Source organism: Mauremys reevesii, linkage group 24 (assembly GCF_016161935.1).
Source record: "Mauremys reevesii isolate NIE-2019 linkage group 24, ASM1616193v1, whole genome shotgun sequence".
In the NCBI taxonomy this organism is placed as follows: Eukaryota; Metazoa; Chordata; order Testudines; family Geoemydidae; genus Mauremys; species Mauremys reevesii.
The window spans coordinates 1,086,852-1,114,844 of record NC_052646.1 but is presented as its reverse complement, the minus strand read 5'-3'; the positions used below and the strand labels follow the sequence as shown (position 1 = coordinate 1,114,844).

At 62.0% G+C, this 27,993-nt stretch overlaps 2 protein-coding genes across 4 annotated transcripts in view; one reads left to right on the top strand and one right to left on the bottom strand.

Moving 5' to 3' along the window:
- Positions 1-2,163: 2,163 nt before the first annotated feature.
- CHRNB2 (cholinergic receptor nicotinic beta 2 subunit) lies at positions 2,164-16,818 on the top strand. Its single transcript, XM_039512141.1, has 6 exons — positions 2,164-2,223; positions 11,051-11,196; positions 11,769-11,813; positions 12,238-12,347; positions 12,688-13,684; positions 16,071-16,818. The coding sequence occupies exons 1-6, from the start codon at positions 2,181-2,183 to the stop codon at positions 16,239-16,241; spliced, it is 1,512 nt and encodes a 503-aa protein (XP_039368075.1). The 5' UTR covers positions 2,164-2,180; the 3' UTR covers positions 16,242-16,818.
- Positions 16,819-22,094: 5,276 nt separating this feature from the next.
- Positions 22,095-27,993, bottom strand: part of ADAR (adenosine deaminase RNA specific) — a 27,672-nt gene continuing 21,773 nt past the window's right edge. For all 3 annotated transcript variants that reach the window (XM_039512551.1, XM_039512552.1, XM_039512553.1), the window contains exons 9-15: positions 27,333-27,426; positions 26,671-26,799; positions 26,059-26,192; positions 24,536-24,718; positions 23,944-24,056; positions 23,182-23,309; positions 22,095-22,412 (exon numbers count right to left, since the gene is read on the bottom strand). In XM_039512551.1, coding sequence (XP_039368485.1) covers positions 22,172-22,412; positions 23,182-23,309; positions 23,944-24,056; positions 24,536-24,718; positions 26,059-26,192; positions 26,671-26,799; positions 27,333-27,426 — 1,022 coding nt within the window. In that variant the 3' untranslated portion in view covers positions 22,095-22,171. The remainder of the gene's footprint in view (positions 22,413-23,181; positions 23,310-23,943; positions 24,057-24,535; positions 24,719-26,058; positions 26,193-26,670; positions 26,800-27,332; positions 27,427-27,993) is intronic.

Genomic DNA, 27,993 nt, shown 5'->3' with positions numbered 1-27,993 from the left:
TGACCTGTCACGGTCCCTTCCAGTTCTAGGAGATTGGTATAGCTCCTATTATTATAAAGGATTTTTAGCATAGAGCAGTCAGGACCTGCCTTTCATGTTCCAGCCCAAAGCCAGAGCCTCTCCTGGCACAGCAGCCCTTTGCCCCATGCTCAGAACCAGAGAAAATACAGTCACTGGCTCCTTGGGCAGGTCTGCAACAGGAGCAGATCAGCAGAACTCCTCAGGAGTCAGTGGGGCTCGGCTGGTTTCCAGCCACGGAGGAGCCAGGTGGACAGTCCCCTTGCACCCATGTGACGCGGGAAGAGAAAGGCAGGGGATGTCCAGCTGCAACCAGAGGTTCTACGGCTGGCAGGGCCATCTGTGACCACCAGATCTGACCTCCTGTATAGCTCAGGCTGCAGGGCTCCCCTGAATTAACTGTGCCTCGAGGCCGAGTGCTGGGCCTGCGCTAGGACGTAGCGTGTGGGAAAACAGACCAGCTTGATTTAAACCTGCCAGTGACGGAGAATCCCCCTGGCTCTTGGGCTGAAAACTGGCCAATCGCCCTCCCTGGTACAAAACTGCACCTGAATTCGGCCAGCTCCAGCTTCCAGCCATTGGATTGTTCTACCTTCGTCTGCTAGACTGAAGGGCCCTCTCTGTACCCAGCTGTATGTCAACACCATGGCAGGTCACATGGCCTCTAGCGACCGCCACCGACACGCTTGGTGCTACGCGGAGTGTGTGTGGGGGTGACATCCCATCCCCCAGCCGTGCCATCGCACATGCTAAAACGAGGTCACAGAGCAGCGGGAGGAAGGGAGACACTGATTTAGCAGGGTTCAGGGCGGGATTAGCGATTACGAGGATGCATGCCCCCCCTACACACTCATATGCACACCCACACGCTCAGCGATCACACACAGTGATTGTATCCACCCCCACGCCATGATCACATGCACAGAGAGTGACCACACAAACCCACAGTGACCCATTGACACACACAGTGATCAGACACACGCAGTGATCGCTTGCTCGCTCTCTTTCACACACACCCAGTGATTATATGCACACACAAACACACACAGTGACCACATTGGCGCGCACACACACACACACACACACACACAGTGATCACACACACACACACAGATACAGTGATCACACACATACACAGTGATCACACACACACAGATACAGTGATCACAGACACACACACACACAGACACTGCTCTCTCTCTCACATACACACAGTGATATCACACACACTGCTCTCTCTCTCTCTCGCACGCACACACACACACTCACACACACACACTGCTCTCTCACACTCTCTCTCTCACATACACATTGATATCACACACACACTGCTCTCTCTCTCTCTCTTTCTCACACACACACACACAGTGCTCTCTCTCTCACACTCTCTCACACACACACTGCTCCCTCTCTCTCTCTCTCACACACACACACTCACACACACACACATACACACAGTGCTCTCTCTCTCTCACACTCTCTCTCTCACACACACACAGTGCTCTCTCTCACACTCTCTCACACACGCATACACACACTGCTCCCTCTCTCTCTCACACACACACACTCACACACACACACATACACACACTGCTCTCTCTCACACTCTCTCTCTCACACTCTCTCACACACGCACTCACACACACAGTGATATCACACACACACACTGCTCGCTCTCTCTCACACTCTCTCACACAATCACACTCACACAGTGCTCTCGCTCTCTCACACTCTCTCTCTCTCTCTCACACACACACACACGCGCACCCCCGTGAGCTCTGCCCCCTGCCAGCCGGGGCCGCTCGCTCCATCGCTGCTCGGCGCGGCTCCCGGGCCGCTCGCTCCCAGCCCCGGTCCCCGCCGCAGCCGCCGGGCGCTGGGAGCCGCTGGCCCGGGCAGCGCAGCGCGGGGCTGGGCTGGGCTGGGCTGGGCTGGGGGGGACGCGAGCGGCCGCTGCGCGCAGGGGGCGGCGCACGGGGGCGGCGCAGGCAGCCGGGACCCGCCCGCGCTCCGCCGCCTCCAGCACCCGGGACAGAGCCGCGCAGGGGCCGGCGCAGCCGCTTCAGCACCGGGGACAGCGGCCGGTTTGCGCCGCTCTGCAGCCCCGGCCGCCCCGGGCCATGTCCCGCCGCCGCTAGAGGATGCAGCCGCCGCCCGCCCCCATGGCCTCGCTCCTGCGCCTCTGGCTGCTCGGCCTCCTGGCAAGTAAGTGCCCGCCGGGCCTGCGAGCCCCGGGCCGGGCCTGCGAGCCCGCCTGTGCCCGGGGCCTGCGAGCCCCGCCTGTGCCCTGGGGCTGCGAGCCCCGCTGTGCCCGGGGCTGCGAGCCCCCTTGTGCCCCGGGGGGCTGCAGCCCGCCTGTGCCCGGGGGGGGCCTGCGAGCCCCGCCTGTGCCCTGGGGGGGGCTGCGAGCCCCGCTTGTGCCCGGGGGGGCCTGCGAGCCCCGCTGTGCCCGGGGGGGGCTGCGAGCCCCGCCTGTGCCCGGGGCAGGCCGGGCCTGCGAGCCCCGCTTGTGCCCGGGGGGGGGGGCTGCGAGCCCCGCTTGTGCCCGGGGGGGGGCGGCGGTGCCCGGGGAGCAGCCCGGGACGCTCGGCAGCCCTTGGGGGCGGGTGTGGTAAGACAAAGCCCCTAATGCCGGACGGCCCCTGTGCCCAGCTGCGGGGGGGGCGGGTGACTTCTGGTCCTAACGGGGAAGGAAGCCGAGCCCGGGGTACCACGGGCCCCCTGGGGCTCGCACTGGCCGGGCCTTTCTCTCCCCTTCGTGCCCCCCCCCCGCAGGCCGGGCTAAGGGGGCCAGGGCCGAGCGCGCCTCTGCCTCCCGCCGGCTTCAGGTTTCAAAGTCAGGTTTGTTTCTACCGGGTTAGTCCCAGTTCCTGCTCCCAATGCGGGTGGTGGTGGGGGGTGTCTCAGCTGGAGCTCCCCTGGGCTCAGAGCTGGGCACCCCAGAACCGCTGCTCTCCTTAGCTGCCTGCCTGTTGCTAAAGAGAATGGCTGCACATTACCGGCCATTCAGCTTCCACACCCCTGTGCAGGAGAACTGATTGTCAGGGAACATTGCCAGTTCTAGAGTGTGTGTGTCTAGCGGGTGCACACCCACAGATACACACACTCACCCCAGACACACTCACATGCACACCCGACACACTCACCCCCCCACACTCACCTGACACACTCACCACACACACTCACCCCAGACACACTCACATGCACACCCGACACACTCACCCCCCACACACTCACCTGACACACTCACCACACACACTCACCCCAGACACACTCACACTCACCCTAGGCAACACTCAGCAGCAGGCCGGCTCTGTTCAGTTAGGCGCGAGATCATATTAATTCCAGAGGAACAAGGGCGATTAGAAAAAGTCAAATCTCCCTTATTAGCCAGGCACTTCCAGATCCCCGCCCCCCTTCAGATGGAAATAGTGCTCAGGTCCCACAGCACGGGCTGCCTGCCGGACAGACAGGGGCCGGGGTGAACGGAGATTTGCGAGACAGACAGACAGACACTGTTTGGGCCTCACGTTGTGCCAGATGCAGACTCCAGCTGTAGCTCTGGGTGGTGCAGTGCGAACCGGGCAGTGCTCAGCCCCAGACATGTCCCCCCGGCTCGGTGCCCTTCCCCCAGCTTTTCCGCACTGTGCTGGCTGCTCAGCATGATTTACTGCCCTGACTCCCATTAGTCACAGAGCCGGCCGGAGCTGCTGTGCCTGGGCACCCCGGCGGTGACTGTGGGGGCTTCGTGTCAACTGCTGTGACACGGCGCAGGCGTCCAGCCGTCAGGCCACACAGAGAGAAAAAGTTACTGACAAGCCCTGCCGGGCACAGGCTGCCGGGGAACTCCCCATACGGGCCGACTTTGAATTCAATGAGTTCCGTACCTGAGTCGTCCCTGGCTGCCTTGTGCTGTAGCAGAGACAGAGGGTTGGTGAGACTCCCAGAGCAGGTTCTGTCTTGCAGTGCTAAACACTCTTCTGTGCACATGTGCATCTTTATTGCCTGGCCAGCTTCCTCATAGGTGTCCAACACCCCGCACTCCCCAGCTGTGACCAAAGCAGCTGCTGGAACTCTGAGCCCCAGTGTGTGGGGCTAGGTGTGAACACACACCTGCATGCACTTGGAATTGAATGGCCGGAAATGTAAAACTGAGAGACGAAAGCTTTTTTTCACAGTGCAGATAGAGTCTGTGGAACTCCTTGCCACAAGATATAAGCACGCCGGAATGTGTCGCAGGATTGGACACTGCATTGCATGATGACAGCAGCTGCCATTACATTAGACAGGATAAAAATAGTGCAGAAGGGCCCTAAACTCTTTTGCATGAGCCACCCGCTCACTGACGGGGGCAGGGAAACGTACTTCGCCTTTGGGAAACTCTCCTCACACCTCCTGGGGCGTCTTGCGCCTTGGGACTCAGCACTGTGGCTGACGGGCGAGTGAGCTAGGCTGGTTGGGGATGGCAATTGCTGTGTGTGGTGGGTGGCTGGATTGACCCCACTGCCTTCACCCCAGCCCGTCTCGCTGGTTCCCAGGGCTGGGGGCTCCTTGCTCCATTGCTGGAGGCTGGATTCTTGCCTGGCTCAGTGGGGCTGATCCAAAGTCTGCTGCAGTCTGGGAAAAAGCCCCCAGTGGCTTTAGCATAGTGCTGGTCGAAGAGCACAGGCTGGTGCTACAAGCAGGGCCCCGGGAGCTGCTGACTTGTTACCCCTCAGCCTGCTGGCGCTGCTCCCCCTCCTGGGTGTGTGGGGGTTAATCCATTTCCAAGTGCTGCTCAGGCCGGCAGTGCTCAGCGGAACTGTTCTCCGAGAAGCAGCTGCACTTGCAGCTTGTTTCTGGAGTGAGAGGATGGATGTAGAACTGACCTTCACCCCACCTCTGTGAAACGTGAGTTCCTCCAGCATCACAGCCCAAAGGGTCGCCAAGAACGTTAAATGCAGCTGTGTCTGGGGCAGAGAGCAGCAGCCAACCAGCACCACAGTGCAGAGGGGAGGGGGGATGTGCTCTGAGGCTGCTGCTGCGAAGCGTGTGCTTACAGAAATGTGCTGCAGGGGCCAGAGAGGCTCTCGGGGTTTCATTCTCACTCAATCCGCAGTAGAGCGGAAGGACACAATTCGTCTTGGAAGCGTGAAGGGTTGTGAGGCAGCTGGGCCAGGGGCTGCAGCTGGGGCTCGGCGTGATTAGATATTTCACACCTTGGAAATTAAGCCCAGGCCGTGGAGGGAGATTCCCCTTGCTCTGAGCTGCAGCTGACACAGACTAAGGGAACGCCAAGCCCTTTCGTAACCAATGGAAACTTTTAGCTTAGCTGCAGCAGACAGCGTCCAGGAGCCCTGGGGACCCGGCGACCCCCAAAGCAGCCTGGAGAGGCCCCTGGCTGAAATACGCCCAGTCTCACACCGGGTCCTTCCTGCTTGGCCCTGGACCAAGGCAGCCCAGGAGCAGAGCCCTTCTGCTCTCCCGTTTCTTCTGCAAACCCACACCTGCTTCTCAAGCGACCTGCAGGCTGGCAGCAGCAAGGGCAGGGATGAGCGATATCAGCCTCCTCCCTGCTGAACTCCACCGCACCGGCAAGGCCCTCCCGGCTCTGCTGAGGTTTCTGTTCCTTCCTCGGATCAATGGGAGCTTCTGGGGCCGTTTATCTCCTGGGGTTTGACACTGGACCAAGGCCCCGGCTCGGGGAGGAGCTCCCAGAGGCACTGGGGGGGTCTAGGAAAAGTGGCCCCTTGCTGCAGGAGAGGGCAAAGCTCAGCTGGGCTTCGTTCTGCACCTGCTGCTTCCCTCTGTGAGCCCCATCCTGCGGCCTGGCTTTGGGGGGACCAGCTGGCTGGCGGGACCGGCCCCCTCGCGTGACACAACACGGCCCCACGCGGGACCGGCCCCGTCATGTGACACAACGCGGCCCCACGCGGGACCGGCCCCTCGTGTGACACAACACGGCCCCACGCGGGACCCGCCCCTTCCTGTGACACAACACGGCCCCACGCGGGACCGGCCCCTCGTGTGACACAACACGGCCCCACGCGGGACCGGCCCCCTCGCGTGACACAACACGGCCCCCTCGCGTGACACAACACGGCCCCTTCGCGTGACACAACACGGCCCCACACGGGACTGGCCCCGTCATGTGACACAACACGGCCCCACGCGGGACCGGCCCCGTCGCGTGACACAACACGGCCCCACACGGGACTGGCCCCGTCATGTGACACAACACGGCCCCACGTGGGACTGGCCCCGTCATGTGACACAACACGGCCCCACGTGGGACCGGCCCCTCGCGTGACACAACACGGCCCCACGCGGGACCGGCCCCGTCGCGTGACACAACACGGCCCCACGCGGGACCGGCCCCGTCGCGTGACACAACACGGCCCCACGCGGGACCGGCCCCGTCGCGTGACACAACACGGCCCCACGCGGGACCGGCCCCCTCGCGTGACACAACACGGCCCCACGCGGGACCGGCCCCCTCGCGTGACACAACACGGCCCCACGCGGGACCGGCTCCTTCGCGTGACACAACACGGCCCCACGCGGGACCGGCCCCGTCGCGTGACACAACACGGCCCCACGCGGGACCGGCCCCGTCGTGTGACACAACACGGCCCCTTCGCGTGACACAACACGGCTCCACGCGGGACCGGCCCCTCGTGTGACACAACACGGCCCCACGCGGGACCGGCCCCCTCGTGTGACACAACACGGCCCCACGCGGGAGAAGCCGACTCACTCGGGAAGGGCCCAGCTGAGACACTGCAGGGGGGCAGGGCTCACTAGGCTCCCCCAAAGGTCCCACTGTCCCTCATTTACCCGCTTCTACCCCAGCTGGCAACACTGGGGGTGTGTGTGGCTGGAACGGGGCGGGGCCCTCAGACAGCCCCTGCGTGTTTGGCTGCAGCCACTGAGCCTCTCTCGTCTCTCGCCCCTTCCCGGGTTTACCTTCCGCCCCTCGGCCTGGGGCTCCGGCAGCGTCTCCTCCTCGCTGGCCTGGCCGGACAGGGCCCCATCCCCTGGAAACTCCCCTCTTCAGCTCCTCCCGGCTGCACAGGCCTTGCAGGTGTGCCTCGTTAGCGCACCGGCCTAGAGGAGCTCGTTAGCCTCCTCTGGCCCAGTGGGAGGGCAGGTCCCTTCCCAGATGCCCAGAGTCCCTCCACTGCCCGGCCCATCCCCCGCGCTCCCCGGGCGGCCTCGCAGGCTGGCAGGGCATTAGCCAGGGCCAGGCAGGGGCTCCCAGATGAAGCCTCAGGGCTCAGTGTCCCTGTCCCTGCGCGGGGTGTGTGGCTTTAGGCAGAAGTAAGAGCAGCCCCAAGGCTCTTCCGCTCGGCTTCCCCTACGGGCCCCTGGAAGCAGCGACTAGGCAGCGTGCAGAGCGCTCAGCCGTGCCCCGATCCACCCCTCTGCTGGGGGCCGGGCTGGGGGGGTGCAGAGCCCCACACGGGGGGGGTGATTCGGAGCGGGGCATTTCCACCCACTTTATGACTCGGAGCCGGTGACCCCTACAGGGGAAAGGCCCATGTCCCATTCCCTGTCCCCCCCCCCCCCCGCCCCGAGCCAGCCAGTCCCTGCCCCGGGGCTGGATCGGAGCCGGTGACCCCTACAGGGGAAAGGCCCATGTCCCATTCCCTGTCCCCCACCCCGAGCCAGCCAGTCCCTGCCCCGGGGCTGGATCGGAGCCAGTGACCCCTACAGGGGAAAGGCCCATGTCCCATTCCCTGTCCCCCACCCCGAGCCAGCCAGTCCCTGCCCCGGGGCTGGATCGGAGCCGGTGACCCCTACAGGGGAAAGGCCCCGTGTCCCAGTCCCTGCCCCCCCCGAGCCAGCCAGTCCCTGCCCCGGGGCTGGATCGGAGCCAGCGACCCCCACAGGGGAAAGGCCCCGTGTCCCAGTCCCTGCCCCCCACCCCAAGCCAGCCAGTCCCTGCCCCGGGGCTGGATCGGAGCCGGTGACCCCCACAGGGAAAGGCCCCGTGTCCCAGTCCCGATGCTCAGCCTCGCACGGACCAGCGCCCTGTGTACATATTTCCGAGCTCCGGTCAGCGCTGGCAGGAAAACGAGTTTGAGGACTGGAGCTTGTTTCTGTGCCCCTCCCCCATCCCTGCCTGGAAACGGCACTTTCGGGGTTGGCGTCGTCCCTGGATCGATATTTCAGAGCTCGCGGGATCAAGCCCTCGCTGCACTTTGCGGCCTGCCTGAGCCCCGGCCCAGAGACGCGGTTACACCGTCAGGAAACGCGGGTGTCGTGTCCTGGCTCCGGCGGGGAGCGTGATGGAGCGTTAGGGCAGCTGAGCCGAGCCGTGCCAAGGCTTGGACCGGGGCGTCAGCTGGAAGGGGAGGGGCCCTGAGGTTTAGTGGCCTGGCCCGGCACTCAGCAGATGCGAGGGGGGGGTCCATGCCTGGCTCTGCTGAGGGACCTGGGGCAAGTCACTTACTGTGACTCAGTTTCACCACCTATAAAATTATACTGGGCTCCTGTGCCAAGTGCTGTGAGATCTACATGTGGTGCAGCCATTCCCTCCAGCACCCAGCCCCCAGCCCCGCCCAGAGCTGCACCCCTCCCTGCCACTGCTCAGCTCCTGGGCCCGGGCGCTCTCCCTGCTCCCCGCACTGAGCTGCCATGGAGAGGGGAGGAGGTGTCTCTAGTGCAGCGGGTGCTGGGTCTTACCTGCAGCCTGGCACTCGCCTGCCAGCCCCACAGCGAGCTCTGCGCCCCCCTGGCTGAGAGGGGTTATTTTGAAACTCGGCAGCCGCTGCACCCTTTGCAGCCTGGCAGGGAGGCAGTCGGGATCCAGCTGCAGCAGCGGCTGGGGCAGATCCTGGGGTGGGGGGGTGGGGCAGGAGGAGCGGCTGATTGATACCGACAAACAGCGAGTCTGCTGCTAGGACTGGGACGAGGGGGGCGGGGGATGCAGAGCGAGGGCAGCGCTGGGCCCCTGCTCTGCCTCCCTCGCCCCTTCCCTGGCCGGCACCCAGCAGGCTGGTGAGACTGGCCCCTCAGCCCCACGTGGGGCAGGATGGTGCAGCTGCTGAGGCCGAGGGGGGATGCAGGCTGGGCCCCTTCAGCTATCGAGCCCTGACCCCGGCTCTCTCCTCCCGGAGCCGGCGACAGGGCTCAGAACAGGGGAGTGCCGGGGGTGGCGCATGGACGGCCAGACGGCCACACCCCTGCACCAGCTCAGGGAGGCGTCTGGGGCTGCAGCGCCCTGGACACGGGAACAAGGGAATAAACCCACGGGCCCAGGGAAGCGGGGTGGGGGGGTGCGGCTGAGCACAGGGCAGCCTCCGGCCCAGAGCCGGCACCTGGCCCAAGCACCCCTGCAGCTGGGCCCTCCCCACCAGGCACTCACCCCCCTGCACGCTCCCCTCCCCCAGCAGCCCCCACTGGGCGGGGGGGACATCAGGGGCACGAGGCCTCCCCCCAGCCTGGCACCCCCCTGCCTGTGGTGAGCTGCACTCACTGGGCTTGGCTCCTTGGTGATTAGCGAAGGACGGAGCCGGCTGCCGGGCTGGCTACAAAGGCGACGCGTAATGGGGGGCAGAGGGCCCGCGAGCACAGAGCTATCAGCGGCGCCCAGGAGGAGGCAAGATGAGACGGCGCCCGAGCGCCAGCCCCAGAATCCTCCGCAGGCCCTGACCCCGCGGGCGAGGCTCATTACAGGCCCTTTGAAGCGGCCTGTCAGTCACCAGCGCCTTCATCCCCAAGGACGGGCGGGCGCCGAGCTGCTCTGGGGACGAACGTCCCGAGGAGCCAGGAGGATGGGGGCTGATGGGCCGGGAGCCGTGTGCACATGCGGGCGGGCATTCCCAGCCATGGGGCTCTGCCCCCGGGCGCTGGGGGTCTGTGGGACCGGAGGGAGGGGGCAAAGCTGGGGGGCTGTAGAATAAGCCCCATTTCTTGCTGTCTGTCTGTAGGTCTGCTTCCTCTCTGTGTGTCGGTCTTAGCTGCAGGACCCAGTCCTGCAGTTACATGAATAGGTCACGTCTCTAACACCCTTTTCACCCCAAACTGCTTTACAGACAGAGAGGGAACTGCTCACCCAGCACCGAGATGCAGCCACCTCTGGGGTGAGGTGCGGCAGCTGGTTATATAGGGATTCCTCACCCGGCACCGAGATGCAGCCACCTCTGGGGTGAGGTGCAGGGGCTGGTTATATAGGGATTCCTCGCCCAGCACCGAGATGCAGCCACCTCTGGGGTGAGGTGCAGGGGGCTGGTTATATAGGGATTCCTCACCCGGCACCGAGATGCAGCCACCTCTGGGGTGAAGTGCAGGGGCTGTTGCAGCTGCCTCTGGGGTGAGGTGCAGGGGCTGGTTATACAGGGATTCCTTGCCCGACACTGAGATGCAGCTGCCTCTGGGGTGGGGCACGAGGGCTGTTTAACAGCCCCACACCAACGCTGCCAGGAGTTTGACAGGAAAGGCAAATCCCGTATGTAAGGGAGCCTGTCGGGGCCGTTTAGGGAGGGTGAATGTCACACCCCACGCTGAGATTGGGCTGGGACACCAGGGTCACACCCTGCTGCTCACTGAAAACCGCTCAGACCCCTCCCTGAGTGGGGCTGGTGACGAGGGGGCTGTGCCCCCAGACGGGCTGAAGGGCCCCCATAGCTGGAACGAACCCTCCACGGGAACAGCCAGGTGTTAGTGTCCGGGCTGCCCGCCTGGCAGGGGCGCGAGGGCAGTGCCCAGCACCTGGCGGGGGTCCCATCCCGTCCCTTGGGGCAGCAGGGGTATGGCCACTGCACTCGGACTGAGCTGGGATCCCCCCCCCGCCGGGCTGGGTGAGCCAGGCGCTAGGCCCCCCGGGCACCCGGCCGAGCCCATCTCGGAGCTGGGGGTGGCATTCCAGCAGCCGCTCCCTGGCGGGACCCTTCTCCAGACGCTGCAGCTGGGAGCGAGGAACATTTGGGGCCAGAGCAGCGGCTCAGCTCCCACTGGCAAGAGCCAGTGGGGTGTGGGGCAGGCCAGGCTGGAAGGGGTGCTGTGTGGGTACTGGCGTCTCACCCCTTGAGCCCCCCCTTGCCCTCAGGAAGCCTGGGCACCGACACAGAGGAGCGGCTGGTTGAGCACCTCCTGGACCCGTCCCGCTACAACAAGCTGATCCGCCCGGCCACCAACGGCTCGGAGCTGGTGACCGTGCAGCTCATGGTGTCGCTGGCCCAGCTCATCAGTGTGGTGAGTTTGCCGGGTCTGTGGCACAGTGCAGGGCTCACACCTGCCGCCCTGGGCAGAGACTGGGTGCTGGAGGGGTGAAGGCACTGCTGGGGTGGGGGAGGCCTGGGCACAAGGGGTTTCCTGGGCTGTGCTGAGTGTCAGTCTCTCACACCAGTCACGGGCTGCAAACACCCCCAGACGGACACGTGTGTGTAAACCCACCACCCGGGGACACGCCAGTGCACGTGCCCCCCCGTGTGCAGGGAGACGTGCTTTGCACGCAGGTACATGCACACGCTCAGTGGCCTGGGTCTGGCCCAGCTCTGCTGCCAGAGCAGCCCCATAGAGCAAATCCCCTCCTGGCACCGCCTCTGTCAGGCCAGCACAGGCGGCTCTGGCGCTGCTGGGGGCCAGGCCGCACCCATGGCTGCTGCTGAGCTGCCCATGTGGGGGGAGGGGGTGCGGTTTGACCTCTCCGAGCTCTCTCTGCCTGGCTGCCCCTGCCCATAGCAGCCAGCCCCAGCCCTGCCCTCTTCCCCCACACCTGGGCCTGCCTCCCCACCCTGCTAATGGCGCCTCGCTCCTGTTTGCAGCACGAGCGGGAACAGATCATGACGACCAACGTGTGGCTGACACAGGTGAGATGCCTGGCGTGGGGCCCAGCAGGGGCCAGGCCTGGCTGGTTGGGATGTAGGGGCCAGGCAGGGCTGGTTGGGCAGCAGGGGCAGGGCCGGGCTGGTTGGGATGTAGGGGCCGGGCAGGGCTGGTTGGGTGGCAGGGGCAGGTGGGTGGCATGGGTAGAGGCCGGGCAGGGCCGGTTGGGATGTAGGGGCCGGGCAGGGCTGGTTGGGCAGCAGGGGCAGGGCCGGGCTGGTTGGGATGTAGGGGCTGGGCACAGCCGGCTGGGTGGCAGGGGCAGGTGGGTGGCATGGGTAGAGGCCGGGCAGGGCCGGTTGGGATGTAGGGGCCGGGCAGGGCTGGTTGGGCAGCAGGGGCAGAGGCCGGGCCGGTTCGGTGGCCAGGGCCGGGGCCGGTGCTGAGGCCGTGCCGCGCTCTCCGCAGGAGTGGGAAGATTACCGCCTCACCTGGAAGCCAGGGGACTTCGACAACATGCGGAAGGTGCGCCTGCCCTCCAAGCACATCTGGCTGCCGGACGTCGTCCTCTACAACAAGTAGGTGCCACCCCCAGGACCCCTGTCCCCCAGCGCCTCCAGCCTCTTGGCCCAGTCGCTTTGGCTGAGGGTTCTGCCCAGAGTGCACTTGGCCTGATCTGTGGGGGAGCCTCAGGGGTAGGCAGAGGCAGCATCTTGTTCCCCCACTCCCAGCCGTCCCAGATCCCAGCGGCCTGCTCAGACTCACAGAGGAGCTGAGAACCCAGCTGGGTGTTTTCCACCCCTACCCCCAGCTCCCGGCGGCTGCTGCCTGGGGAGACGGAGCCCGGCTCCGCTGGGCAGAACAGTCCTGGTGGAGCGAGAGAGCCCTGCCGCCTCACGGCCCTTCTCCTGCCCCCAGTGCTGACGGGATGTACGAGGTCTCCTTCTACTCCAACGCGGTCGTCTCCTACGACGGCAGCATCTTCTGGCTGCCCCCGGCCATCTACAAGAGCGCCTGCAAGATCGAGGTCAAGCACTTCCCCTTCGACCAGCAGAACTGCACCATGAAGTTCCGCTCGTGGACCTACGACCGGACGGAGATCGACCTGGTGTTGAAGAGTGACGTGGCCAGCCTGGATGACTTCACGCCCAGCGGCGAGTGGGACATCATCGCCCTGCCAGGGCGGCGGAACGAGAACCCCGACGACTCCACCTACGTGGACATCACCTACGACTTCATCATCCGCCGCAAGCCGCTCTTCTACACCATCAACCTCATCATCCCCTGCATCCTCATCACCTCGCTGGCCATCCTGGTCTTCTACCTGCCCTCCGACTGCGGCGAGAAGATGACGCTCTGCATCTCCGTGCTGCTGGCCCTCACCGTCTTCCTGCTGCTCATCTCCAAGATCGTGCCGCCCACCTCGCTGGACGTGCCGCTGGTGGGTAAGTACCTGATGTTCACCATGGTGCTGGTGACCTTCTCCATCGTCACCAGCGTGTGTGTGCTCAACGTGCACCACCGCTCGCCCACCACCCACACCATGCCGCCCTGGGTCAAGGTGGTCTTCCTGGACAAGCTGCCCACTGTCCTCTTCATGAAGCAGCCGCGCCAGAACTGTGCCCGCCAGCGGCTGCGCCAGCGCCGGCAGAACCAGGAGCGCAGCAGCAGCAGCTTCTTCCGGAGGGAGAGCGCCCGCTCCTGCACCTGCTTTGCCAACCAGGCCACCATCAAGAAGTTTGGTGCGGGGGGCGGCCGGCAGTTCACCGAGGCGGCTGACAGTGCCAATGGCTACCGGGAGCGGCAGGGGCAGGCCCCGGCGCCCAGCCAGCAGTGCTGCTGCGGGGTGGAGGAGGCGGTGGATGGGGTGCGCTTCATCGCAGACCACATGAGGAGCGAGGACGATGACCAGAGCGTGAGTCGGGGGAGCTGGCGGAGGCAGAGAGGGAAGGTGGAGGGGAGGGTGTGCAAGGGGGAAGGGACACGTCTGTGTGCGAGGCTGTGCTTGTGCACAATCACCCATGGCAGGCTGCGTGTGTACGTGGCTGCACACTCAGCCGGGATCGTGTGTGTGTGTGTGTGTGTGTGTGTGTGTGTGTGTGTACAGAAGCCCGCGTGTCCCTGGCACTGCCCGCCCCACCCCGTGCACGTTGGATTCTTTTGCTGACCCCACTGCCGGCCAGGGGCTCTGCTCCGTGGCTGCGTGACGTCTTACCTGGGCAATGCGTGGCCACGGAGGGTGGGCTCAGGCCTGAGCATGGAACAGTCCTGCCCCAGACGTGCAGGCTCCCTCTGCCCCCTTTGCTGCCAGGCCTGGGGCAGAGACAGTGCGGCAAACCTGCCCGCTCGGAGCAGGTCCCTGCACCGGCCTCTCCCCAGCTGGGATGGGCAAAGTTCATCCCTGGAGTCAGCCAGGGTCCCCCAGGGAGGTGGTGAAAGCGCTGCGCCCCCTGCTGGCAGCCCGCAGTACAACAGCCGGATGGACCCTCTGCCCCGGGGTCCAGCCCCTCAGGCCCAGCTCCTGCGTAACCGCAGGGGAGACCCCCCAACTTCCACCCCTCTGCGGGAGGGGGGTGTGTGGACTATAATTCACCCCCATGTTTGCACAGGAGCCCTGCAGGGGCAGCCAGCGAGGCCCGGTGCCCACGCCCGGTGCCCTGCTGTGCTGTGCTGGGGGGCCTGGAGAGAGGCGACCCGGGCAGGGGCGGCAGGAGGAGCTTCCCTCTCCTCCAAGCCCGGCCTGAGGCGCCGGCCCTGAGCTCTCAACGCAAATGGCAAAGTCCAAAATCAATATCCTCCTTCTGCTCGGCTGGGCCTCTGTGGAAGCCCATGAAATATTCAGGGGAGATGCAGCGGGGAGGGGGCAGGGAGGCTGGCTGTGGCTGTGGGATTTCTGCCAACACGCAGAGGGTGGGGGCTTGTGAAATGCAAACATGGCAAGTGCCGGGGGAGCCCTGCGGCTGGACTCCAGCAGGCCCAGCCCCCCGCCCCCCATCCCTTGCTCCTGGGCCTCCAGCCGGTCACGCCAGGAGCGGGCCAGGCCCCGTGTAGGAGTTGCTATAGTAACCAGAACTGTCTCTCATGAAAGCAGCTCAGGTGCTGCAGTTTTTGGATGAGGGGTGGAGGGGCCCAGCTCAGAGGGGCACTGGCCCCTGGCACAGCACAGTGCCTAGTCTGAGATTCTGGGATTTGGGGGAGACGCGGGTGGCCCTGGCCTGGCAGGGGAGCTCTAGGCACATGTGGCTTTGCAAGGGGGTGGGTGGGATGGAGGCACGTGAGCAGAGCTGCGTGTACGAGGGTATCCCAGGGGTGCGTGCGCTGCAAGTGGGGCGTTGGCAGAGCAGTGGGGGGGGGTGTGCCAGCGCAGCCCTTGCTATGTGGGCCATGGGTCGAGTTCCACGTTCCTGGAACGATCCCTACTTTACAGAGGGGAACAAAGAGGCCTCCGCAGGGGAAGTGGCAGGTCCAGGGCAGAGGTGGCAGTGCCCAGAGCTACACGGTGCCAGAGGTGGGCTGAGCCCACCTGCTCCTGCCACGTGGCTGCACTGCCTCTGCCTGGGCCTGCAGCTCTGCCTCCCTTAGCACAAATCCAGCCCAGGGGAGGAAGCTGCAGGTCCCAGGGCCTGGTGGAAGCGAAGGTGAATGCCGGTTACCGGGCTCCTCGCGTCCCTGCCTCCAGCACATGCTGATTTTCGGGTCTTGCCCCGATCTCTGGGCAGCAGAACTAATTCGTTCCCTGCCTTTCCCTCCTCCAAGCTGCGCTGAGGCCCCATCTGTCGTGTCTCAGCCCCGCTCCCTGCGAAGCCGATGCTGTTGGCCAAGGATAGAAATGAAAGCACGACTCAGGCATGAAATTGCTCCTTCCCAGACCCATAGCAAGAGGGGAAAGCGCAGGACAGGAGCGCCTGGCCAGGCCTAAATGCTGCTCTACGGGCAGGGGCGAGAGCAGCTGATGCAGCTTGCACGGCTGGTGAGGGAGCCTAGGTCCAGTGTGTGGGGCAGGGCGGGGCGGCCGTCAGGGGCAGCTCTAGCCATTTGGCCGCCCCAAGCACGGCAGCACGCCGCGGGGGGCGCTCTGCCGGTCGCCGGTCCCGCAGCTCCGGTGGACCTGCTGCAGATGTGCCTGCAGAGGGTCCGCTGGTCCCGCGGCTCCGGTGGCCCTCCCGCAGGCGTGTCTGTGGATGCTCCACCGAAGCCGCGGGAGGTCCACCGGAGTCGCCTGCCGCCCTCCCGGCATGCTGGGGCCTGGAGCCGCCCCTGGTGGCCGTGCCCCGGATCCTGAACACGCCGTCTCCTTCCAGGTGAGCGAGGACTGGAAATACGTGGCCATGGTGATCGACCGCCTCTTCCTGTGGATCTTCGTCTTCGTTTGTGTCTTCGGGACCATCGGCATGTTCCTCCAGCCGCTCTTCCAGAACTACGCCACCAACTCCCTGCTGCAGCTCAACCACGGCCCGCCCAGCTCCAAATAGGGCTGGGGGAAGGCAGGCGGCCCTGCCCCGTGCGCACGGAGCCAGCACCCCACGGCAGACAGGGGCCTGGTGCGCGTGGCTGCAGCATGCAGGCCCCGGGGAGTCTGGGGAGGGGGTGTCAGGGCCTTGCTGCTGTTTCAGTGCTGCCTCCGGCCGAAGGGGTCCTGGCTCCCGCTGCTGGGGGGCTCCACGTCCGCCCCATTGAGAGCAAAGCCCCAGGAGCTAACGGAGGAGACAGGCTGGCCACAGCTCAAGGTGCCCTGGCCCTTCCTGGGGGGACAGGACTGCTCCAGGAACTGCGCTTGGGGGGCAAGGAGGGCTCCCCCCCAGAGATCAGCGAGGCCAAACGGTCCCCACAGCAGCGAGGCGTGAGTGGAGCGGGGCCCTCGATCTCTGCCATGAAGCTGCTGCCAGGTCGCATGCGGCCGGGGGCAAGGCTGGCTGGGGACGCTGCAGCTCAGCAGGGCAGGGCGCAGGCAGCAGCTGGGGGTGAACGGGCCCCAGACACGTCCTCTGGACTGAGCCTGGAGCCCGTCGCTGCATTCAGACAGCTGTGTCCCTGGAAGCTCGGGGGGGGGGGGGGGGAACCCTGCCCTGGGCCGCCTCAGACGTCCGCTGCTGCTTCCAATGTCACTGCAGCCCAGTAAATAATCACAGGGAACTGGGGCGGGGGGGATTTCTTTAAAACCTGGTTTAATTTGACCCCCTTTTATTTCTAAGCCCCCTCATCATGGGGCGCCCCGGAGCAGGGGAGAGGCAGGGCTGGGAGGGCACAAGGGCTGCAGCTCTCCAGGCGGACGGGGAAGGGGAGATCTGACCCTCTTAAAGGCAAAGACACAGGCCAGTGTGGACACAGGCAGCGAGCCCTGCAGGGACAGCGCCAGGCTGCCCTGGGGCTGAGCAGGCACCTCCCCTTCTTGTTGCAGTTGAAACAGTCGGGGGCAGAATCCTGGGTCAGGTGGGAGCAAGAGCTCAGCAGGTTGCGGGGCCCAGGGATCGCCAAGAGGAGCAGCAGCTCCTGGTTCTGGCTGCAGGCACAAGATCTCCGAGCCCAGCGAGGGCTGTTCCTGCACCTCTGCTTATGCAGGCGCCTGTCGCGGCCCAAGCAGCGTCCCTTTCTCGTTGCAATTTACACGCTGTTAGGGGCCACGCCCCGGCGAGGGCTCTTGTACCACCGCAGATCACGATCGGGCTGCACCAGGCTGCGGCGTCAGTGCCGATGCCGGTGGAAGATGTCAGTGAAACATGGGCACCAACGTGCAGCAAAGCTGGATTTCACCAGTGTCACAGAGGGTGTTAAAGTGCGTCGTGCTGCGAGGTGGCGCACGGGGCAAAGGGGAGCCAGGTAGAGCTGATGCCACTGGGACCTCCATAGAGCGAGAGAGCGATTATTACAGCCACGGGCCAGCTCAATCGGGATCCTTGCAGACACACCCAGGAGTCGCACGTGGCCCCAGGTTGCTCTGCTCGTTTCCCTCTGCAAGACGCTGAGGGTGGCTCGTCAGATCTCAGTATGACTGTCAGTCCACTGCCTGCTCCTTCCGACGGAGCCCTAGGGCCGTCCCCTGACGGGTTCCAGCTCTGCTGGGGGGCGAGAGGCAGCAGATACAGCCGCAGTGTGATTAGAAACCGTGTCCAGGCCCCTGGCCGGTGCCCTGGAGCTGATGGGTGGAGGGAGATGAACAGTTCATGTGCAGAATGGAAACGCAGGGCCGGTGCCATGGTCCCTGGGCAGGCAAGAATTAGCCTCCCTGGGGGAAATTTGAAATCAAGCATCTCCTATAAATAGCGCTAATCCTCCAGGCTGCGTGGAAGGGCGGCACGGAGCAGAGGGACAGGCTGAGCACATCCTGCTGCTGCTCTGTAAACAATCACAGCCAGTCATTTCTCAGCTTTCCCCCCAGCCAGGCATAGAGGGTCCCAGCCTGCTCCCGAACAGCCGGCCGCCGGTAGATTGCCACTGACACTGCACCCAGCTTTGCCCTCCAGGGGAGCAGGACTAGATTTTAGTGATATTTCAAATCTAAAGATGTTTGAGTATGAAACACTTGCACCAGACGAGCCCGCACGGGCCGGAGAACACTGGCCTTGCTGGTCAGCTACCCACTGAGCGGTCAGGATCACGGTCCCACCCCGACCGCTCAGCCCCGGGCTCTGCTGCAGAGCAGCTCAGGGCCAAGCCCTCTCCTGCCTTTGCACGGTGGCAGAATCCAAAGTCTTGGGGCCCAGCCGGAGCAGAGCCCTGCAATGCCAGCCTCGCGTTCGGGGGCGGGAATCCAGCCCCACCTCCAGGTGCAGCACAGCTATTGCACACAGCGCCTGGAGAGACGGCAGCGGCACTAGGCCGCCAGGTGGGATGCTGCCCCCATGTGCGCTAGACTGGATGCACGAAGCCAGCTCCCGTTCTCTGCCTACTCCCACCCCTTCGCTTTAAACTGCGGCTGTCGCGCTTTTGGGTTCTGCTTCTCACTCCCCCCTCCCACCCCGCAGACACGGGAGGGGGCAGCGCCAAGCCTTTACTCACCGGGTACGTAACAGGGTCCCTTCATGCATGAGCAGCACCATGCAGTGGGTGGCGGGCGGGTGAACTCTGCTCGCGCAGCGACTGGGCACTTTGAAGGAGTCTCTTTAGCCCCTTTGGCACCATGTTCTCACCGAGTCATTTTCAAGTCCCCTTTGCTTAGCTCTGAAGGCGCCTGGTTTCCCAGTGGTTACAGTGGGACCCCATTAAACATACAGGAGTGGCTGCTGGGCGGCCACGAGGCAAAACCCTACCGCAGAGCAATAGCCATGGGCCCTGCAGGGGGTCGAGTGACACCTTCTGCTCCAGCTGGCTGCGGCCAGGAGCCCCAGGCGTCCGCAGAGTTTTGCTGTTTTCCTTGGTTTTCCAAATGGCCTAAGCGTCCGTTGCTGGCACGCCTGGTCACCAGCATCTTCGTCCTGCTCCGAGCCCAGCGAGAACCAGCGGTGCTGCAGGAAGGGGTCTGTTTCGAAGGGAGGCTGTAACTGTTCTGACATGTAATAAAACTGCTCTTAGGCAGGACAGTCTCCGTCTTAAATAAGCTTGAGCTCAAATGTAACAGCAACCTGTGCTACGGGACCGCACGGGGCAGGTGCTGCCCTCCCAGCCTCTGTTACCAGGACGGTCAGTCAGCCGCGCGCGGCACCTCGTGGAGACGTCCGTTAGCAGCACTCCCAGCACGATGAAACCCACAGGGCGGTGACTCGCATGGTCACAGCTGTCTGGCCAAGGGGGCTCCTTCACGTCTAGCTGGGGGGCTCCTGACAAGGCCCCATGCCCCAAGGGCCCTGGGCTCGCCCACTCTGGCACTGCTCCCGGAGTTAGAGAATTACTCCCCGCCCCCACTCTCCGGGAGGGGGGAGCCCAACCTCTCAGCCAATCCCCAAGGCAGTCGGGCAAGGTTAGGGGCAGATTGTTAATGTGGAGGGTGATCAGCCACTGGAACCAGGGGAGAGGTGGAGTCAATCTGCTGAGGGCTTCGGATCCAGCTTGCCATGCGTTAGCCAGACACAAGTCACTGGGCTGACACTGCCTGGCCTGTGGCACCCAGGAGATCAGACTGGATGGTCCCTTCTGGCCTTTAAATCCATGAATCGCCAACTGTCTCCCCTTTGTGTGTGTGGGGGGGTTATTCCCTGGGGCTATGCAGGTAAGTGCCCAGGGATGGACAGAAGGGTGCCCCTAGCTCCAGTGATGGCAGAGCAAGCCTGGGGCCAGGGACGACGTCACTTCAGAATTCACTCGAGAACTTTGAGGGGGGAGAGATTTAACCTGCCCCGGCAGAGCTGCTGCTCAGCACAGACCCGCCGTCCGGGGGCAGAGCCCCACTTGGTTATGAAATCAGCGCGGGACATGGTGCAGCCGTCAGCACTTGTCCAACTGACGATCCAATAACTCCACCCTTTCCCTTCTGAGCGACTCCAGCTCCATGCTCGCTGCCATTTAACACCAGCTTTGGCCCCCCTGTTCGTGTCCCAGGAATTAAACACCCCACAGGGCGGAACTGTCTAACAAGACAGAATTTTTTTTTATTTTTATGCGGAATGTTAGGACTTCAAATCATCGATACCGAGGGGCACTTAAAAGCAGACTTACAAAAATTAAAATAAAATAAAAAGGAGGGTTACAGTTCTCCCATGAATAAATTTACATTTGTTTCCATTCAGCTCCCCGGAGCCAGTGCGACAAGAGAAGGAATCCGACAGTACAGAAAAGAAAGGGGGTGGGGGTAGGACGAGTTTGCAGGAGACAGTCCCCAAATGATGCACAACGGGAATTGCTCCGACCCGCTGACAGTGCAACTAATTGCAAATAAAATAAATGGGGGCGGGGTGGAGACGGCACAAGGAGATGCCAGAACTGTGGAGTACGAACAGGTCTGGGTCTCTCCAATTACTTCAGAGGGGCAGCCCGCCCCCTGGCCTGCCCCCAGCCTCCTGCACTGCAACGTCCTTGACCGCTCACAGCCGCTCACAGCGCCACTCAATTCCCTTCCCCCAGGGCCAGGCTAACCCAGACTAGCTTCTGACAAAGCCCAGGCCAGCTCAGGCCAAACGCAACCCACCTCCGGAGCAAGCTGACCCCACGGCCCGGGGCCTGGGATTCTAGGTCCAGGCAGGCTGGATGGGACTGGGTCCATTAGCTGGGAGGCCTGTGCTTCCTCCAAGAAGGAAGAAGAAATATGCTGGCCCTGCTAGCACAGCACTGGCAGACAGCCCCACGCCCCCCCTTCCCCAGGGCTGCCCAGACACAGGCCTGCAGAGAGGGCAGGCAGGCGCACAGCCACCAATCAGCGTTCCCAACACCGAACCTGCCTTGGATCCCATCACCCACGTCTTAGATTCCTGCAAACAACCAAGAGGAGAGGCTGGCTGGGCCCAAGGCCTGTAGACAAGATAAAATTAATGACCGGTTCAAGGCAGGGTTTAAAACCAGAGGCCAGGCTCTAAAAGATCCCTGGTCCCATTTCAGTAAAAGGGGCTGTGCTGCAGCCGAACCAGCCGCAGGCTAGTCAGGAAACTGGTCCGAAGGGGCGTTTGGGGTGAGGAGGAAAAGCTCCGCTTCACTGACGCGTGTCTTAGAGTGGTGCCACCCTACCTGGCAAGTCTGGGGCACCCCACCCTCGGGTGCCCCTCGCCCCCCTCGCAGGGGGAGTGTCCGGCAGGGTTGGCCCATCTCAGCAGGACTCCAGAAACCAAGACCCAACCCTCATCATCAACAGGGTACCTCAGACGAGGCTACCACCACAAAGCCAGGAATACGCCTGCTAACTATGGAGCTGCAGATCAGGTCGTACCTGCCATCTGCCATAGCCCTGAGCCCCTCGCCCCTTGCGCTGTGCCCTAGGGCAGATCCCACAATGAAAGAGCAGTTGCAAGCGATCACCTTGTCTTCAAGCTGATTTGTGCCCACCCAGCAGGACTGCTGGGAAGGAAAAGTCCCGGGGAGTTTGCCAATAGCTGCAGGAATCATCTTGCAAATCAGAGGGAAGTGTTTCGGGAGAGGCTAAGAGGCTGGGAAGCACCCACACACTGTTTAAAATGATCCAATCAAGACAACGCACCTGACAAGTGAAAAGCCGAGTCCCCCCAGCTGCTGTGATGAAGGGACACCGGAGCAGGCTGGCCTGTGGTTTCATTTACATGCGTGGACAGTGTGGATTCCCTCGTCCAAACACATTCACACGTTCGCGTCTCCTCACCACCATGTGCCGAGTGTACACTCACGTCGAGAGAATGCAATATGAACGCGGGAGTCCCTCCCCGCAGAATCAACATGTGCTGCCAGGATAACCAAAGGGAGGAGAGACCCAGGGGAATTCACAATCCTAGTCAACGCTACTGGCTCCATTTAAAAAAACAAAAAAGAAAACAAAAGGAACACACAGACACACACAGAGGGCAGCTCGTTACGCCTCGGCGAGAGAGAAGTTCTCCTCTTCCTGGGGTTTGCAGATCCAGCTCCCATAGCTCATCTCCTCCAGCGCCGCGAAGAAGTGCTGCTTCGCTCCCTGGTAGGCCGAGGCTGCCTCCTTGGCATCCGAGTACAGCGCAAGGCTCTGCAGGTCTTTGCGGTCCGCCTTGGCACAGAGCTGCTGGAACAGAGCGAACATGCTCCTCTTGGACACGCGGGACACCTCGAGCTTGGGTCTGGAAAGGGGAAGGACACGAACAGAATGAGAACCCCAGGGAATGGAGCTGGGGCAAGGGGGCGAACAGCTGCTGGGGATGTAGGGTGTGGTCCTGCCGCCGGAGCCGGGCGGGCAGAGTCTGGGCTGTAACCGTACCCGAGGGTAACAACAAGCAACGCGATGCAGCAGCTGGGATCTCCAAGTGCTCTGCACACAGCAGCTACGCCTTGCAGCGCCCGGGGTACCCTCGCACGTGGGCAGAAGGGAAATGGCCACCAGAGATCACCAGCAGAGTCAGGAACAGAACTTAGGAGGCCCGTGTGTGGACAGGGCAGCTCTGGGGCAGTGACTGTCTTTTGCTCTGTGCCTGTTCAGCGCAATGGGGCCCCCTACACAGGCCTGGGCCACAACCGACAAGAACATTTCACAGGGAAAATCTGCCTCCAAACTGTTTACACGTTTCCACTCCAGCGACAAAGAGCGGCTGCCGCAGTGAAAGCCCAGCGCTCCGCCCCTTGAGCGCCATGGCTTCCGTTGGACTTGTCGGAGGGCTCTGGCTACCGGGGCTGGGAAGCGAAGGCCCCTTGGCAGGACTGGAGCCGCGTGCCCAGTGACGGAGACCAGCTGGCGGAGTGTCTGTTCTGACTGCGACGAATCCCCGTTTTAGCTGGGGTTGGGGCTCCAGGCCCCCAGGTCCTCCCACGCCACAGGGACAGCACAGAGAACCGGCCCCTCCACACGCTCCCCTAGAGCCAGCCTCTGGCAAGGCGTCAAAGCTCTTCGCTCACCCGTCGACTTTGCCTTTTGTGCCATCCAGGACTTCCACCTCGCTTCCGTCGGCGAGACACCAGTTCACACTCGACTCCTTGGTCTTGCCCGTCTGCCTGGCGGAGTCGTACACGCTAACTCTCCCCACCTAGGTGGCCAGAGGGAGACAAGAGGGTTGGCCCAGCAGACTGTGTGGCACATGCACACAGCTGGGAGGGGTGCATGGTTCTCAGCACTGGCAGGCGGGCAATGCAGCTGAAGCCTCTCACCTGTGGCCCCACTAGCGACCTGCCAGCTGGAGTGCCCGGCAATTGCTTTGCATTCTAGCTCCCCCCACCGGCAAAGCATTTATGATGTTTCTCAATCTCAGCTACGCCACGCACCCCCAATTCAAAGATTGCCTCGCGACAGCCCCTCGAGAGAGACGGGTCACTGGGGCTCTGGTTAGACCTGGCATGCATGGACTCCGGAGAGTCCCCTGAGTCGTGCCCAGGCACCATCGTATGCACAAAGGTCTCATTAACTGTTCACACCTGGCCAGATGTGGCAGTGGGCTGAAAGACAGGGAAGCCCAGAACCAGCCACTATGATCTGTCTGTCCTGAGCCAGGTCTCTGGTCCCACAAATACCAGAAGGAAGTTAAACTTTCCTGCTACAGCTGGAAGGTGGCAGGTCACTGAGCATTAACCATCCGGCAGGTAGTCTACCGAGTCCCACTAATACAGAATGCACCAGTGCAGACGGCTGGACCCTTGTGCAGAGAGCTGCCAAGCCTACGGTACCTCAGGATGTTTAACACGATACGGAGCCTGGAGACCTGCTTCAAACGTGCTCCCGTCTCTTGACATGCGGCAGCAGATTGCACGTGTCAGGTGACCCTGGCTGTATAGGTAACCTGGGAAAAGACACATGCAAGCATTAGGAAACAGAGCGGCTGCATTGTTAATGGGCAGGCAGAAATCTGAGAAGATGCACCGCTCTGCTCAGAAAGCCTGAGGCGGGAAAGGTTCAGGACAGCAATTTTCCTACCACTAGACACATCCTTGGTCATTAACATGTGAAGGGTTCAGTTTTACAGATTGCAACATTTGTGGCCATAAAACATTTACAGGCAGCTTTGGTCTCCCCCTCGTCCTCACACATCCAAACCAAGACCCAAGGATAAAATCCCCACGTATCCCCGTGGTTAAAATCCACAAGGTCCCATGTGTTTCCTAATGGTGCAGCTCTGCTGGAATCGACATTTTACCCTTCGGTTCCCACGCTCCCGCTGAATTTCTTTTCCATTACTGCAGTAAGGAGGTTACTGGCGCTTGGCGTATGCAACCCAGCTCCTGAATGCACTGAGAGCACAGTGCGCCCAGGGTTTCCTACCGAGCGTAACGGAGCTGAGGTACACTGGCTGCATGAAATGCGACAGCAACGCCCCTTGCAGGCCAAGCACGTTCCAGCGCAGGATTTTGTCACTGCAGGACATGGTGCGCAGCCTCTCCCCATGCTGGATCCCATCCCATGTAGGCACAATGTCACTCGACTCCACGGGAATTGTGCCTTCCCCTGCGGGAGAGAAAAGGAAAGTGAATTAGCAAAGAGCAAGCCAGCCCACACGGCTACAAACCCCCCTGCCACCAAGGGCGCAGGCCACGCTCCACGAGCTCCCTGCAGTGAACATGCACACCTCCGAGACGGCATGACCCCACGCAGACAGAGGACAACATGCTCCTGCATGCCAGGTTCTGCTGGGCAAGCTCTCGTGCCAAGCAGAGAGAGAGCTGGGTAGACTAGAGAGAGGCAGGTTGCGCTTGGAAAGGAGGTCAGTGCCACATGAGCGTGGATGCTGGATTCACACAAAAGCACTGAGGGCAGAGCGTGACTTTCCACCTACACAGCCCCTTGCCCGCCCCCTTCACCCATCCTCTAAGCCTCTTGGTCTTCACCCACTATATCCTCAGGCAGAAACAAGCACAAATGGGAGAAAGGCCTGCAGGACGACGACACCTCTCCAGTGCCTAACCCCATGGGTGCTCAGACTCCCGGGGATACACGCTAGCCCCCTCTCCATGCTAGCTCCCCTCTCCCACCTCCTGCGGCTCTCTGTCCGACACAGGAGAGTGGAGGGTCTGGTCCTCTCCTAGAGAGGTAGCTGCGAAACGCCTAGCCCTTGACCCCAGGGCTCTGATTCTCCAGATCACGTTACCATGTGGAAGAGCTTAATGGAGCTAAGCCCCGCATCTGGCCAGGGGTTACCAGCAGGGAGCACTTCCCGCAGCGGATCCTCCGTGTGACTGGAAGATACAGGGGAGTGAAATTCTGGAACAGCCTACCAAGGGAAACAGTGGGGGCGAAGGACCTCTCTGGCTTTAAGATTAAGCTTGATAAGTTTATGGAGGGAATGGTTTGATAGGATAACGTGATTTAGTCAATAGGACAATAACGTGCGACCACTGGTAATTAGTACCGAGGGTCAATGTTGGGATACTGAAAGTCTTTTTCCTAAGTGTCTGGCTGGAGAGTCTTGCCCGCATGCTCGGGGTTCAGCTGATCGCCATATTTGGGGTCGGGAAGGAATTTTCCTCCAGGGTAGATTGGCAGTGGCTCTGGAGGTTTTTCGCCTTCCTCCACAGCATGGGGCAGGGGTCGCTTGCTGGAGGATTATCTGCTACTTGTAGTCTTTAAATCAGGATTTGGGGACTTCAACAGCTGAGTCAAGGGAGAGAATTATTTCAGGAGTGGGTGGATCGGCTTTTGTGGCCTGCATCTTGAGGGAGGTCAGACTAGATGATCATAAGGGTCCCTTCTGATCTTAAGTTCTATGATTCTGTGATTCTACAGATGCCGGCATTCTCGGCACTGCAGCACGCTCGGCACGAGGGCTCTTGAGGCTTTGCAAGACTCACCATTCTCCACCTTGGTGCGCAGTTTCCCCTGCTTGGGATTCTCAAAGAGAGGCTGATGCTGGCTCTCCCCCGCCGTGCTTGCCTGGTCACTGCAGGATTTATCGAAGAGGGCCCCATCTCCACACGGCGCCGTGCTAGAAACAAACCAACAGCCCCTGTCGAGTTAGTGTAAACCCAAAGGAGCTGGAAATAACGCAGGCTATGCGAGAGTGCCGAGCCAGCGTAGGAGAACAGTTACTGCACTGGGGGAGTTTGTTATTGAGGTTTGCTCTAGTCACTTCCACTCCAGACCTGTCTATACGTGCAGCTTTACCTTTACTTCCCGAGCTCCCGGCGGTGAGGGAGGACACACACATTACAGATTTAAAGCCCTCGGAATGCTATAGAAGAGTGAGGTATCATCAGCATCATTCCATGACAGTGTGCACCATGCAGCCCTCTCAGAAAGGCACTGCAACCCCTGCCCTCCAGCACCCAAACCTATCGGTACACGGGGACTGGGAAGGTCAGGGGACAGCCTGGGGCTCATGCCTATCAGGAGACCCAGATCAGCCAGGGCAGATTAATGGGGCGGCCCCAGTAAGGCTTAGCAGCGCTATGCGCCGTGCAGACCTGACGTAGAGGTGAAAGGTAATGTCGGCTTTTATTTTGAGCCTGTTTTCTCCTGCTGACTCAAATATGCTCTGTTCTGTGGAGGAGGGATCAGCGGAATCGTACTTCATCAGCTCGCTGTAGAGAAACCTGGAAATAAACAGGATGGGTCAGAAGATGGCCTCGTTCCAGGTCAGACCCACCCCAATCCCCACACGTGACCAGGACAGGCAGTGCCCCAACCGCAGTCTCTGTGGAAGATGGAAAAGAGCTCCAGCGAAACACATGATGTGGTTAGCTGTGTCTGTCAGTTTGGGCACATGAGGGCAGGAAACCCAGGAGGGCTTTCAGCCCAGAAGCCAAGGGCTGAACAGGTAACAGAGCTCAAACTCCCTGCAGGTAAGTGGAGAGGGATACTTGTAGGAGAACGTGGGATGCTACAGTCATGCAAACCCTTCCTTGTAAGACAGTGTCATTGTGCTTCACAGCCAGACAGATGTTGGCAACCACGGCTCCTAGGCACCAGAGTGTTCTCTGCAGAAACCGACACTGGCTGTGCTCCTGGAGAGGGGTTTGCCTGCTAGGCAGAGGTCCGGGACAATACAGGCAGCTGGGTGTTCTCTTTCGTGCCTTTCTCCTGAGACTCCCTCCAAACAGAGAACAAAGATTCCCCCGTCTCTCACCTCACGAAGCCTCGTCGGGAAATGATTTCTGCATGGCAGTCATTCACAGTCTCTCCCTTCAGGCTCAGCTCCTCCCCCTTCACGCAGCGATTACCTAGAGGGGAGGGGAGGAAGAGTCTCACAATGCCAACGCACGGGTGGGCTCCTCTGAAAAGGCAGTGTTTGATCTCACCAAGTCTTACTGCTCTGGGCTCCTGAGCACCATGGCCCCAGTTACCGAGGATCATTATCCCAGCCAAGTCCGTTAGAAATGAACAGGACTGAATTCTACTCCACACAGAAATCACTTGCCTCCTTTTATGAGCAGCACAAATCTAGAACTACCCTGCTTGACGCCGGTGTCCCTTCAAACCTTGAGGCCTCAGCTGCCCATCCTCTGAGGGGAGGCAAAGCAGTGCCAGCCACCTAAGGAGAGGGGGAGTTAGAAATCTAAAGCGGAGGGAAGCCTTAGGAGACCGTGCTGTTTGACGCCAGGAGGGAAAATCCATGCGCTGATGCACAGGCTAGCGTCTAGCAGTGCAAGCAAAGATTACGAGCGATACAGCTGAAGGCATGTTCGCTTTGTTTTCTCCTTTTGTAACTAGATCACTGGTGACACCGTGGGAACGTTCTTTAACCCCGTAGGATGTTGAGAGGAGACCGTGTCCCACTCTCCCTGAAG